Source organism: Heterocephalus glaber, unplaced genomic scaffold (assembly GCF_053883595.1).
Source record: "Heterocephalus glaber isolate CG9 unplaced genomic scaffold, H.glaber_assembly_v1.0 deba00001497, whole genome shotgun sequence".
NCBI lineage: Eukaryota > Metazoa > Chordata > Mammalia > Rodentia > Bathyergidae > Heterocephalus > Heterocephalus glaber.
The window spans coordinates 4,809,073-4,822,903 of record NW_028258320.1 but is presented as its reverse complement, the minus strand read 5'-3'; the positions used below and the strand labels follow the sequence as shown (position 1 = coordinate 4,822,903).

Sequence of the window (13,831 nt, the reverse complement as noted above, 5' to 3'; positions counted from 1 at the left end):
ACGGGGCCAGGGCTCGGACGCCCCTGTGGAGTGGACTGGGTGGGGCCCCTGGTGTTGGCTTGGCAGGTGGGGACAGGGATCGTCCCCTCAGGAGTCATCTGGGTGCATCCTGCCTGGCCTGGCCACCACCTCCCCTCCCTCCTGAGTCAGACAGTATCAGAGTGGGGTGGGGGCTGCACCCCAGGACCTGGCCCTGGTGTCCCTCCAAGGGGATGTGGGCTGGGTTGGGTAACCTCCCCTCTGAGGAACCTCAGTCTCAGTGGCTGTCATGAGTGGCCTCTTGTCTGCTGCTCCTTCAAGATGTGGCAGCTTGTCTGGGATGTAGGGCTGGTGAGGGACGGCTGGCAGTGATCTCAAGTCCTTGGGGTTTGGAGAATCTGCTTCATCTCCAAGGGACCTCACGTTTGTGGTATTGCCGGTGGCATCAGGATCAAAAGGCATAATTCACGTAGTGCACACAGTGGTGGCATCTAGCGACTGATCAGTAGGCACTCAGGTGCCCGAGTCGCCACAGCGCCAGTCCCTGACCCGTAGCCCAGTGTGGGTCTTAAACTTCCGAATCTTGCTGGGCTTCCTTCCTGGCGAGGCTTCTGCCCTGTTTCCCCCACCCTCCCCCCGTCTAGCCGATGACTTGCCCCTTTTTTCCCAACCCCAGGAGTGGGAGGTGCTGGTCCTGGGGAAGCTCAAGTGGGACCTGGCAGCTGTAATTGCGCATGATTTCCTGGCCCTGATTCTGCACCGGCTCTCTCTGCCCAGTGACCGACAGGCCTTGGTCAAAAAGCACGCCCAGACCTTTTTGGCCCTCTGTGCCACAGGTAAGTGCCCTGCACACACATTGCCCAATTGGAAAATCAGAAGACTTGGGAGGGTGAGAAGTAACTAGGAAATTCCAGTTGATACTCCTCTCAAAAAAAGGATGTCCCCTGCAAGCCCCTGGTTGCGATGCAGAAGTGGATCCTAATCCCAGCAAAGTGGGATCTCGCAGACCTCTGTGGGGAACCCCAGAGGTATATAGCGAGAAGTGACCTGTGTCTTAGGGGAACAGTTGGGTTTCTACACCAGGGGGTTTCATGAGTTCTCTGGTCCCTGGCCAGGACCACCCTGCACCCTGGGAGATTTCCTGTTCACCCCAATCCTCTGTGGCTAGGGTGGGGGAGGACTCCGTGGCACCACACTTGTGCATCCTGCACAAGGTCCGACTTCCACCCCTAGCACAGCAAAAAACTAAACCAAACCAGCCTGATCCTCTCTAGAAAAGGCTTTTAAGCTTCGCTCTCTTGCTCACATCTCACCACACCCGCTGTGGGGTTCCCAGTGTGGCCCCTGCTTGCACTTTCTGAAGTCTGAAGCCAGGATGGCTGCGTTCCTGTAGACCTCCTTGTCTCATGACTCCCTCTCCTCCTCTCCAAGATTACACCTTTGCCATGTACCCGCCATCCATGATCGCGACAGGCAGCATCGGGGCTGCCGTGCAAGGCCTGGGCGCCTGCTCCACATCTGGCGATGAGCTCACGGAGCTGCTAGCGGGCATCACGGGCACAGAGGTGGTGAGTGCTGGGCACCCATTCCAGGTGGTGCTGTTTCCAGAGCCTCCAGCAGAGGGCAGTAGCCACCCCCACCCCAGGCCTGGCCCTTGGTTCTCACCATGGGCGTGGCAGCCCCTCCTACCCCAGTCTGGAGAGGAGTGGGTGTCAGGGTGGAGTAAAGGGTACTGGCCTGAGGTGCCCCGTGCTTGCCAAGTGTGTGTTGTGGCAAGGGTGGAGGACCCGGTGTCAGATGCAGGCTGCTGTCACACCCTCTCGCCACATCCTCTTGCCAGTTTCTGAGAACTGAAGCCCCAATTCCTGGGGCTGGGCTGTGGCCTAACCTCCCTGGCCTTCCCTGGCGTGGGAGGTGTCTCTCCCCTGCACCTGCTGTCCCTGCTATGGGAGGAGCGGGCCTCACTGTCCCGTTGTTCCCAGGACTGCCTACGGGCCTGCCAGGAGCAGATCGAAGCCGCTCTCAGGGAGAGCCTGCGGGAGGCCTCCCAGACGGCCCCCAGCCTGGCGCCCAAAGCCCCCCGGGGCTCCAGCAGCCAGGGGCCCAGCCAGACCAGCACGCCTACAGATGTCACCGCCATCCAACTGTAGCCCCAGACAGGCCCCTAGCGGCCGCCATGCAGCGGAGGGGCTGCCGCCACCCCTCTCTGCCTCTGGAACAGTCCTAGCCACATCTGAAGACGGGGCTGGGTCCCCCCTTCCCCATCTGCACTGTCAGGCTCCCAGCCAGGCGGGGGTCCAGCTGCTCCTCCCACCTTCGTCTGACCAACCCAGCTCCTTCCGTCTGGGCTCTGGTCCGGCGGGATGGGAGCGGATGAATCCCTGCACCAGCATCTTCTAGAGGCCACATCTCTGGTGCTCTCGTTCATAATTAAAATGCCCCAGTGCCTTCTAAGGTGTTGCCCCTTGTGGGGCTACTGTGTTTGGATGGGCACTACGGGCACCCTGCTGCTCCTAGAGGGAAGGCCTAGCCTCGGCCAGAGTTCTCGCTTTGCTTTCTGCTCAGCTTTTCCTGTGCTTGGGGTTCGGTGCTGAAGTGGCCGTTTTAATTTATTACTGCTCTGAATACAACTGTAAAGGGTGCAGTGGGCATGCCTGCCCCTTGGGCGGTGGGAACCCTGGCGGTTGCTGCTTCTCTCCCCGCTGCTGCCGGCTACAGAAGCTTTGTGGCCCAGGAGCTGCTATAGCCTGGGCATGGGGCTGAGCCCTCCTCTCCCTCGGCCCTGTCCCTTCCTCCAGCAGGAAGTATGGGCAGGGACGCCAGGGGTGGGGGAGCCCCCACTGGAGAGGGAGGTAAGCTCTGTAGACACAGGCCTTTCCTAACCAATGCCACAAAGTTCAGGCTGGTGGCCTGGGACCACCATGCTTCCTTAATAAAAATTCTGGAAGAAAATTGCCTTTGGCTTCTGGGATTTCACAGTGCTGTGGGTAAAAGCCTATTTCTGGAAGGCATGAGATGAGATGGAAGTCAATTGTCTAAAGAAAGCATGGCCTGGGCCGGGATGTAGCTCAATGGCACCGTGCCTGCCTGGCAAGCACAAGACCCTGAGTTTGATCCCTGGTACAAAAAAGAAAGCATGGATTGTCATTTCTGTAATGAGCTTTGTGGGGCACACAGTCTGTCCAAACAGCCAGTTTCCTTATGCATTGCATCACATGGCTGAGCAAAACTGCAGAATGGACCTGTCTGGCTTATGGGAAAAGGGGGCTTAGGACATGCATCTTGATGGGTGGGGTGCGGCTCAGTGGCAGAGCACTTCCTCAGCAGCTCCCCCAAAAACCTCTAGATTTACAAGATGACATCATTGTCTGGTGTGGTGGTATACGCCTGTAATCCCAGCACTCAGGAGGCTGAGGCAGGAGGATCACTTTAGTTCCAGGCCAGCCTGGGCTACACCAGACCAGCCTGAACTACATAGCCAGACCCTGTCTCAAACAAAAGAAAACCAAAAAACCCCACATGGATTTTACATGTTAAATGTGAAGGACATAAATACTGTAATAAATTCTGTTGGTTGTGGAGGTCACGTGTTCTGATGCGGCCGTGGGAGTTGGTGGCACCACCAGATGTGGGCCGGTGCCCAGAGGAAGCCGGGCTCCGCTGTGCTCCAACAAAACACAACTTGGCAAGCACTCTGCCACTGAGTGACACCAGTCCTCCAACAACTTCCTGTGGGCACTCAAATGTGAATTCCATATCATTCTTACCTGTCACAAAATATTAACTTTTCTCTCTACCATTTAAAAATAAAAATACCATTCTTAGTTGATTGGTTACAAAACACAGGCATTTGGCCCTAATTTGCCCCCAACTGGTCTAAAACTTCACTGGCCAAAAAATTAGAGAACCTGTTTGGTGCTGACCTGGGTCTAACCTCTCCAGCCCCAACCTTTTCCCTCCCCTGCTTCCCTGGGTGAAGGGTGCTCTCTGGTGATGCCCTTCACCCACAGCTGCTCCCCGCTGGCACTGTGCCCAAGTGGCCATGTGAGGGCGACAAGGAATGTGCACCCAGGGGGTGACTTGAGGGGCCCGGGAGGAAGCCTGTAGATGAGCGGTGGTGGTAAGAAGCCCCTCTAGACGGACAGGGCGATGTGACCCCACCTAAGGCTAGAACAGGGGAAGGACTGTCAGCGGCACCGTGACGGTTTCAATAAATACCTGTTTTTATCCACGTCTCAGTGATCCAACACGGCAGCCAGAAGAAAGCGCCGTGCCAGCCTCAGCTGGGGAGCTGGAATGCTGGCTGTGGAGTTACAGTCGGGCCCTCAGAGTGAGCAGGGTTGTGAAGGCCCAGAATGGAAGGGTGACCCAGCAGCCTCAGTCTTCCCTGCCCAGGACTGGGAGCCGCAGATGCCCTGTGACCTGTTGCAGTCCCAGTTGAGGCCCTTAGCCCATGGGTTCAGCGCCACCTCTGGTCACTAAGAGGGGACCAGGACAGGCAACTGCTGTCCTCACTCCATGGCGACAGGGACATCTTCCACATCTCGTGGGACAGCGCTTTGGAGCTCACGCCTGATCTCAAGGGACAGCTGCGGGTGGGGTTGCAGCCGGAGCAGTTCCAGGAGAGCCTCCTTCTGATCCGAGGCCAAGTCAGCCTTGTAGCGCTGGGCCAGTGTCAGCAGGCACTGGTGCCAGAGCACGGGCAGCTGGCGCTTCTCTGTCCGGAAGCCCAGGAAGTGGAAGACCAGGGCGTCCAGCACCCGGTAGGGCAACGCGTACTTCTTATCCAGCAGCAGCCGCAGAAAGATGCTGTTGGCCCCGCTGTACTCCATTTCCGCGATCTTCAGCATGGCCGCGCTGGGGGACAGGGAGCGGGGTGGGTCCCTGGGGGTGGGGCTAAAGGAGGGTCCACCTCCCCTTTCCCTTGGCTGCCCCAGCTATGGTATTCCCAGGGTCACAGCAGGCGGGGGTCTCCTCACCCACTCAACCTTATTATTACAATCCCTGGACTCCAGGTATCATCTCTACATGCAGCCACCCACAACCCTGCACTGGCCCGGACTGAAGGCCACCTAATGTCCAAATGCACCCCATCTCCACCCTGATCTGCTTCCCCCATGGTCACTTACTCAACCGCGGGCTGCTCCCTGGGATTCTGTTCTCTGGGGCTTATGTGTCAGTGAAGCTATGCTCCATCCGTTCATTGGCTTTGGCCACAAACCCAGGGCTGTGTTCTCCACTCCTCCCCACCGCAGCCCACACAGATGCCCAGTGAACGCCCTCCTCCACTTGCCAAGGCTACCTGGAGTGCAGCACAGGGATGGAGCACTTGGTTATGATGCTGCCCACGATGATGGCTTCCCGGAGGGTACAAGTGCCCGACTCACACAGTGGGATCAGGATCCCTGGGAGGGGCAGAGGGCAGACACGGTCAATGGGGTGAGAGAGGTGACAGCAGGAAGCACTCCGCCTGCTCAGGGACTGCCCTGGACCAGCCACTCCCCAAGTCGGGTCTGACTCCAGCCCCTGGGCTCCCACCTTTGAACCAGGCCCCGGGCTTGAATAGAGCCTTCTTAAGGGCCATGTAGAGGTGGAAGTTGAGTCGTTTGTACTCAGCGATGTCATCGCGCACCCGGGGCAGCAGGACGAGGTTGTAGAAGCGCTGGGCCATGCGTTCCTTCAGGTTAGAGGCGAAGATCCTAGTGGGGTGGGAGTTCCCAGGTCACAAGACAGCCTGGGCCTGGCCCTTTAAACATCAGCCCATGCATGGTGAGAGCAAGAGATTTCACGATGCAAAACCATCCTTTCGGAGAGGGGGGTGTGGCAGCCATGTGCATGCACATGTCAGCTTAGATGGGAAGGGGCAACAGGATGTACCCCAAACACAGTGTGCACTGTCTGCTTTTTTTTTTTTTGGCAGTACTGGGATCAAACCTAGAAACCTAGGTCCTCATGTATGCCAGGCAAGTGCTCTACCCCTGAGCTACATCCCCAGCCCAGTCTTTGGGGCAGTCAGCTGGGCCTTGGCCCCCAAAGTGCAAGAGAAAAAGTTAGGAAAGTGGTGACGTGAAGAAGCACAGAAGACACCAAGGAACAGAGTCCCAGAGTAATGGCCACAGCAAGGACGGCTGGAACCTCTGGCCCTGGCCCTCACCTACAGACTCAGCCACCCCACCTTATTGTGCTACCTGGTGGCCTGGTACATGGCGGCTGCAGTCCAGGCCTCGGGCTCCGTGACGTAGAGGATCTGCTCCCAGTTGGAGAGTGCAGGGATGATTTTAAAGGCCTTGGGCAGCTTCCCACTGCGGTACTTGGATAAGACCTGGGGGTGGGGGGCAAAGTCACTGTCTCCGATGAAGGCCTCGTCAGGGTGCTTTTTCCATGTGGATGCATGTGATCCTTGTGCCAACCCTGCAAGGAGGTGCTTTACCACACTCGTGTTTGCACGCCTGGAATGGGAACCTCAACCCACACCTCTGACACGAGTCTGCTCTTGGCCACCACGTGTCATTAGAGATGCGGGCAACATGGATACACAGGGTGTCCCGCTCCCCCAGGAGGCTGACCCACCATGACTTCCTTCCCAGCTCTCACCTCCTGGACCCCTCTGTAGACCTCCAGGACCCTCGGATCCAGTTGCGGCACAGGAAAGCCCGACACCTCTGACATGACCGTCTCAACCTCAGTCTGCTTCTCAGTCAGTTTCTCCATGATGATGTCAGCCAGGGTGCGCCTGGAGAGGGAAGGGAGGGCTGGACTCACTGTCCTGGAAACTCCAGAGTCCCCTCATGGTTCCTGTGAGCGCCAATACTGTCGTCCTGCGGGGTGGTAAGGCCTCAGCCCCCTCTGCACCACCCGCCACAAATCGCTGTACAGTAAGGAGACAGAAGTCCTTCCACATGGGACAAAGTTGGCGGGTCAAACTGCTCAGGCTTAAGTCCTGGCTCTCAGTCCCGAATGACTGCGGGCATGGTTCTCTGCCTCTCTATGCCTGTTTCCTCTGCCATAAAGCAGGGCTAATAATGGTACTGCTTCTGTGCATAACCCAAGAATTACATATCCGTACACACATATGCTACCTGGAACTGCTAGTACCTAGCAAATACGAAACTTCAAATGCACCTGCCACATGCTGGCAAAATGTGAGGATGCTCCTAATACCAACTCCCAGCCCGACATCTAGAGTGTCACACACACTTCGATGACCTGCCGAGATTACAGGCTGCAATGATTACTAGGGAGAGATTAACAAACTTTTTGTCATTTGAATTTTCCAAGTTTGGGGTCAGTCTCAGCAACTTAGCTAGATCTGATCTCAAGAAGTAAATAGGGCTGGTGATATAGCTCAATGCAAAGTCCCTGGGTTCAATCCCCAGTATTACAGAAAAAATCGTACAGAACATTCTGTCTCCACATTCTCTTCAGTCTCAGGATATCAACATAATCCTCCCCAGACCCCACCTCTGGAGACAAAGTCTTGATATGTAGCACAGGCTGGCCTTGAGCTGAACTCACAATCCTCCTGGCTGAGCCTTCTGAGTGCTAAGATTAGAGTGCAGGACCACAGCAGCACTGCCAAACATAATCCCATCTCACAGATTCAGAATCACCATCCCTGGGGTGTGGTAAGATACTGGTGCCTTTGAGCTTGCTCATGTGTATGCCTACTGCCCCTGGACTGGGGTACAGCTCAGGGGGACAGAGCTTCTCTGGTATGCACGGGGCCTGGCTCCATCTCCAGTGTCTCAAGTCTTTCAAGTTCTAACGTCAGGGCCTTACGGTCCCCTCCAATGTGTTCCTAGACCCAAGAGACTGCTGAGCTCTATGGCTCTAGTCCTGGCTTCTCAGGAGTGCCAGGATCCCTCTTCCAGCAGCTCGCCCCTTCTTCACTGCTAAGCTGCTCAGGATTACCTGTGAAGCACGAATCATGAGGCACTGGGTGGGACTGAGGCTCTCTGGGGACGAGCACACAGCTGAGCGTGCACTCTGTGACATCTGCAGCCACCACCAAGAAGGGGCCACTCACACCTCACGCCTTCCCTCTGTGCTCTACAGCTGCTATAGGACGCCCCCCCATCTTTTCATGGTGTTACAGCAACCTGATGCATTGACCCAAACCATTCTGAAGACCTGAGAACCGAGTGTCACCGGTGGAGGGTCAGAACGGACTGGTCCAAGGCCTTCACCCTAGAGTCCCTGGCCCTGAGCCAAAGGCACAGGCTCCAGAATTTGACCACAAGCAGGTTCTGGAGCTGGCATTCCTTTCTTTCTTTTTTTTTTTTTTTGGGTACTGGGGATCAAACTTGGGACCTTGCCCTTGTGAGGCAGGCGGCAGAACCACTGAGCTAAATCCCTGGCCCTGGAGCTGGCATTTTTTTTCTTTTTTTTTGGTACCAGGGATCGAATTCAGGTTCTTGAGCTTGCGAGGCAGGTGGCAGAACCACTGAGCTATATCCCCAGCTCCAGAGCTGGCATTTCTTATAGGTGGGAATAAACTGGGCATGGTGCACACACACACCTGTAATCCTAGCACTCAGGAGACTAAGGCTGGAAGATCTCCAGTTCAAGGTCAGCCTGGACTACATAGCAAGACCTTGTCTCCAAACAACAAAATCAAACAAAAACCTCTTAACTGGAGGCAACTCCCCACCACCCCCATCCCTCAGCCACCCTGAGACACCCGTCAATGTCTGGAGTCACTTTTGGTTATCACAATTAGAGGGAATGTAGCTATGGGTACTAGAGGGTATGCATCAGAGGTTTCTGCTAAATATCCAGGTGTTCAGTTACCCAGCCCCATATGCCAGTAATGCTGAGGTTGAAAGTCCTGGATTAAATAAAGTTTAGGTATGAAAGAGATCTGGATAAGGTATCGGAGCACACCATGCCCAAAGGCAATGGGACAAGGGGTCTCCCTGGGTAGCCAGGGAAGCCCTAGAACACACGGATAAGAGGGGGAGGAGGTATCTGAGTTTGGGCCCCTTCCGCCAAGACAGTTCTCCACAACCAGCAATCTCAGGCCCTCCCCAGAGGTACGACTCAGGTTTGCTGGGGCACTTGCTTCTCTGTAGCAACTTTCCACCAGGATCTACTCCCCCGAGCCACCCCACTACCTGGCGGGAGGGTTCTTGTTCATGAACATTTCAATGGCGTGTTCATCCTCAGGGTCCACAGCCACCTCTGTATGCTGGCTCAGCCCTGTCATTTTGGCCGCCTTCTCCAGGGTGGGCCACTCTTCATCCTCATCATCTGATCCATCCTGCGGCACTCCGGGCCCTAGATGAGGGGAGATGAAATGGATGAGCATGTAAGGAGTAGGCGAGGGGTTCAGAGTCAATGGAACTTTAACCAGTGGTGCAGGCCTGGCGTGCTAATGACAGATACAGATGTATGCAAAGACACAGATGGGGCGCGTGCTATCTTCCTGTCCCCAGGGCTTACAATCTTGCTTAAAAAACAGTGAGAAAGAAATGTCAGTAAATAATGGTTAACACATCACCCTCAGTTAGGCAGCAGGAACTGTTCTATTTTGTACATGTTACTTGGTTAATCCTGATAAACAAGGAGGTACTAGTATTATACCCAGCTTCAAATAGGGACTCTGAAGCACCCTATACCTGAAGTGATTCACCCGGGGAAGGCAGGCTGGATTTAACTGCATTCTTCACCACTATGTCACACACTCAGTAGTGCCCAAAGGAGCCATTTCAGACAGAGGTGGGGTGGGGGTATAGCTCAGCAGAGCACATGTTTAACATGTGTGAGGCCCTGGATTTGAGTTCCACCACACCAAACAGAACATGAAAACCACCAACAATTAGAGGCAGTGTGTGATAAAGGCTAAATGAGGGAGAGGGGTTAGGCATTTTGCCTCCACACGCCACCAGCTCTTGAATCTATGCTTGCAGGTAGATTTCCTTAGCGCCAGACCTTAATTCCAGGTGCCTCCCGGATAGCTGCTCCTGAATGACCCACAGGCACTTCAGGCTTCACTTGTTATCAATTAAACTCATTCTCTTCCACTCCTGGATCTATTTGCTGCATTCCATGGTTCATCCACCCAATGCTCAATCTGGGAAGCAGTCCTACCTTCTCCTCTGCCCCCATCTTCAACATCCAATCAAGTACCACATCCTATTTGATTCTGCCTGTAGAGTGTCTTGAAAACCCTTTGCAGCCCTGGCAAAGCCTGCACCAGCACCACCCATGGAATGGATTAATCCAACACTCTTCTAACTGGTCTTCATGTTTCCACCTTGCTTCCTTCTGACTCTTCTCCACTCTGCAGCCAGAATAAACTTCCAGAAACACCCATGTCATCCGGTCCATCCTCAAAACTCTCCAATAGCTTCCCACTGCTGAGGTTGACTTTACATCTCAGTAAGGCTCTGAGACTTGACTCCTACCCTCCACACCATCATTCATTAATCCATCTGTTCTCCAAACACTGAGTGCCTGCTCTGTGCAAGGCACTGCTACAGGTGCTATACAGGATATAAAAATTCTGCCCTTAAACAGTCTTGTTTTTTTTTTTTTTTTCCAAGAGTCTATCCTCTAATTAGCAGAGACAGACATAACATTTCCAGTCTTTTAGCCTTTATTTATTTTTGGGGGTACTGGGGATCAGACTCAGGACCTTGCACTTGCGAGGCAGGCATGGCACCACTGAGCTAAATCTCCAGCCCTATTTATTTTGCACAGTCCTGGGGATCAAGCCCAGGAAACAATATATAAGAGTGCTATGAAAAAAATATGCCAGAGAAGTCAGAAATATGGAGACATGTTGGGTATTGTATTTTAAATGCCACGGTCAGGTGGCATCTTGGTACAGTCCAGGATGGTAACTCTGATCTTTGTTGATAAAGAGAATGCAGAACCAGATGCCCATGTGGCCCCTAAGAAGGGGCTTGAAGCTGGGGTCTGGGAGTGTTAAGGCTTTAGATGGGAGAACTCAGGTTTCAATTCCACATGTCAGCAAAATGTTCAGGGCTCCATCAGCCTTACCTAAAACTGCCAGAAAGGCTTTGGGAACTGTCAACAGAGCTACAGAAAAGTCAGTAAAGAGCAGTGGATCCCTAAAACAAAAAACCAACCTTCTCTGCCCAAAAGATGACTGAGAAGACTGTCAGAGTAAAAAGCTCTGTCTCTGACGACACCTATCTAGAAATAGAAAAATTCTTTCCCCTCAGTCCTCTAGATTTTGAGTTTCAACCTGCCTGAGGGGCACCAGATGGCACAGCTGCCCTTGAGCAGTGCCTCTCATGATACTCAGGGAGGAGCGAGGGCTGGAAAGGCTGCTGCAGCTGGGCCCCCCTCCACCTATGAAGACGCCTTCCCCATGGGGAGCTGGGCTGCAGTACCCTTCAAGCATACTTTCCATCCTGGATGTTGAATTCCCACCTGCTTGTTATGACACAGATATTTAAATTTCTTAGTGCTTTATAGTTTGTTTGTATAAATAAAGCATTTCTGTGTTTAAAAAATAATGGAATGGCCATGGCAGGCCTCTCTGGGAAGGCGAAGAATTGAAGAAGCAAACCTACAGGTGTATGAGAACAGACTACCCCAGGCAGAAGAACCAGTCGTCATGAAGACCCTTTGACTCTCCACATTTCAGGAATAAGGAAGACTACACAGGTGGACTTGGGACAAGAGGTCACACTGGAGGCAGGTCACAGGGCATGGTAGACCTGCAGCTGTTAAGTGGATGTAGAGGTTACAGTACACTAAGAAGTTACTGAAATAATCCAGCTGCGAGCCTGTGGTAGCTCAAATAGGATGGTGTTCAAGGTGGTGAAAAGTGTTCTGATTGTGGATACATTCTGAAGGTAAAATCACTAGGATTTCCCCACAGATCAGGTATGGAGTGAGAAAGAGGGGTCCCAGGTTTCTGCCTTGAGTAAATGCAAGCCTACAACGATAATAGGCAAAAGATAGGAGGATTAGCTTATGGACAAAGTCATGATTAGTTTTTGTTTGTTTTTTTGGTACCGGGGATTGAACTCAGGACCTTGGGATTGTAAGGCAGGTGCCGGAACCGCTGAGCTAAATCCCTGGCCCATGAATTTCAGTTTTGACTTGTTAAGTTTGGGATAAATAGCAGACTTCAAATTGGAGATGCCAAATTGGTACTTGAATATATAATGTGGGTTTCATGAAGAGATGAGGTCTGGATTATAAAGTTGAGAGTAGTCACCAAACAGATGCTATTTACACCATGAAACTTGACAGCAACAGAGAAGAGACTGGATCTAAGAAGAGAATCCTGAGGACTGAATCCTGTGGTCGTTTTTTTTTGGTATGGGGGATCAAACTCAGGACCTTGCGCTTGCGAGGCAGACGTGGAACCATTGAGCTAAATTCCCAGCCCATCCTGTGGTCGTTTTTTTTTTTGAGACAGGGTCTCGATGTGTAGTCCAGGTAGGCCTCGAACTCCTGGCGAGCCTCCTGACTCAGCCTCCTGAGTGCTAGGATTACAGCAGTCCCCAACCAAGCCCAGCCTCCTGTGGTATTTTATTAAGAGGCTAAGGACAAACGAAATGTGAGCAAAAGATATTGAGAGGTCAGATGACAGTGACACAGGTGTGTGATGTCGCAGAAACCAAACCGACGCTGTAGCCAAGAGGTTGCAGACAACTGAGCCCAACACTAACTTCTGGACAAAGAAGATGAGGTTGGCGGATGAAGCAACTTGGAGGTCAACGCTACCTCCCTAAAAATACTGAACGTCTTTCAATTCATCTCTGCCCCTCTCCGTCCCTGAAACAACACTGGTTTTTTTTTTTTTTTTTTTTTTTTAACAGAACAGTCTATTTGTCTTTCTCCTGGGCAAGACTTCAGGTCCTAAACCCAGGCACACGTCTATCTTGATTTTTGTACCGAAACCATCTAAACTCCCAGCACAGTGCGAAGGTATTCCATAAACACTAAACCAATGGACAAATGCTAGAATTTAGAGGAGCCAGCGCTCACTTCTGGTTGGCCTAACTTTGAGGCGCCTGAACCTTGGAGTGAACGTGAAGGGCTCTGGCCAGGGTCGGTCTCCCATTCATTCGATCACCTTTCCAAGAGTGTAAAGTGGACGGACCCCTTTTAAGTTTCAAGCGATTTTGGGGCTGGGCTTCTTTTAAGGAGCCGCCTAAACCCAACTCGCCGCCCCCTCACTTGCCCCTGGCCCCGACGCTCACCCAGCCGCGTGGCGCGCTCCCGCGGCCTGGCGGGCCGGCCCCCACTCCCGTGCTCCGCCTCGAGCTCCTCCTGTTGTTGCCGGGCTTGCTGCAGAATCCGCCGGCTCAGCCGGGGCCCCACGTATTCTTCCTCCTCTTCGGTTCCGCGACCCCGTCGCTTTTCCCGGACCCCTGCCCGCACCGCGTCTCCAGCTAGGATCTGCTCCTCCAGAGGTGCATGCTTTTCTTGATTCCCGGCCCCACGGGCCGTCTTAAACTTGGGCATTTTCCTCCAAAAAGTCGCTGAGAAGGTACACACGTGGGGACACCGACAAGCCTTGAGTTCGCTAGCGCAGTGAATTCCCTGCGCCCAAGAGGTTACCCAGAGATAAAAGCGCCCCCAGCGTTCGGAGGTCGAAAACGCTACCAGCGCCGCCCCACCTCTCAAAGATCTGCGGGTCTTGGAACGGGACTCCGGGACTCTCAGATAAATTTCATTGCCTTTAACTTTGGCTTCTTTAAGTGGTGGAATTCCGAGTCGCTCTTTCCAAGCCTCGTGAAGCTAAGCTTAGGCGCTCAGCTAAATGGCAATTCCCCGAGCTGCCAACCCGGGGGCGGGGCCGGGACGATGGCGTCACTAGATGTGTCATCGAAGGAGCGTCGCAACACGCCCCGTTTCCTGTGCG

General features: G+C 53.6%; 2 protein-coding genes and 1 pseudogene across 6 annotated transcripts in view; 2 read left to right on the top strand and 1 right to left on the bottom strand.

Moving 5' to 3' along the window:
- Positions 1-3,560, top strand: part of Ccnd3 (cyclin D3) — a 46,994-nt gene extending 43,434 nt beyond the window's left edge. For all 5 annotated transcript variants that reach the window (XM_087184542.1, XM_087184543.1, XM_004846586.4 and 2 more), the window contains 3 exons: positions 656-815; positions 1,411-1,547; positions 1,962-3,560. In XM_087184542.1, the coding sequence (XP_087040668.1) occupies positions 656-815; positions 1,411-1,547; positions 1,962-2,129 (465 nt within the window). In that variant the 3' untranslated portion in view covers positions 2,130-3,560. The remainder of the gene's footprint in view (positions 1-655; positions 816-1,410; positions 1,548-1,961) is intronic.
- Positions 3,561-4,184: 624 nt separating this feature from the next.
- Positions 4,185-13,778, bottom strand: Bysl (bystin like). The gene is made up of 7 exons (XM_004846587.4): positions 13,167-13,778; positions 9,093-9,255; positions 6,574-6,712; positions 6,168-6,301; positions 5,518-5,678; positions 5,282-5,384; positions 4,185-4,836 (listed from the first exon to the last, which is right to left on the bottom strand). Exons 1-7 carry the CDS (start codon positions 13,429-13,431, stop codon positions 4,491-4,493), a joined length of 1,311 nt encoding a protein of 436 aa, XP_004846644.1. The 5' UTR covers positions 13,432-13,778; the 3' UTR covers positions 4,185-4,490.
- Positions 9,253-13,172, top strand: LOC110349602 (securin pseudogene; annotated as a pseudogene).
- Positions 13,779-13,831: the final 53 nt, after the last annotated feature.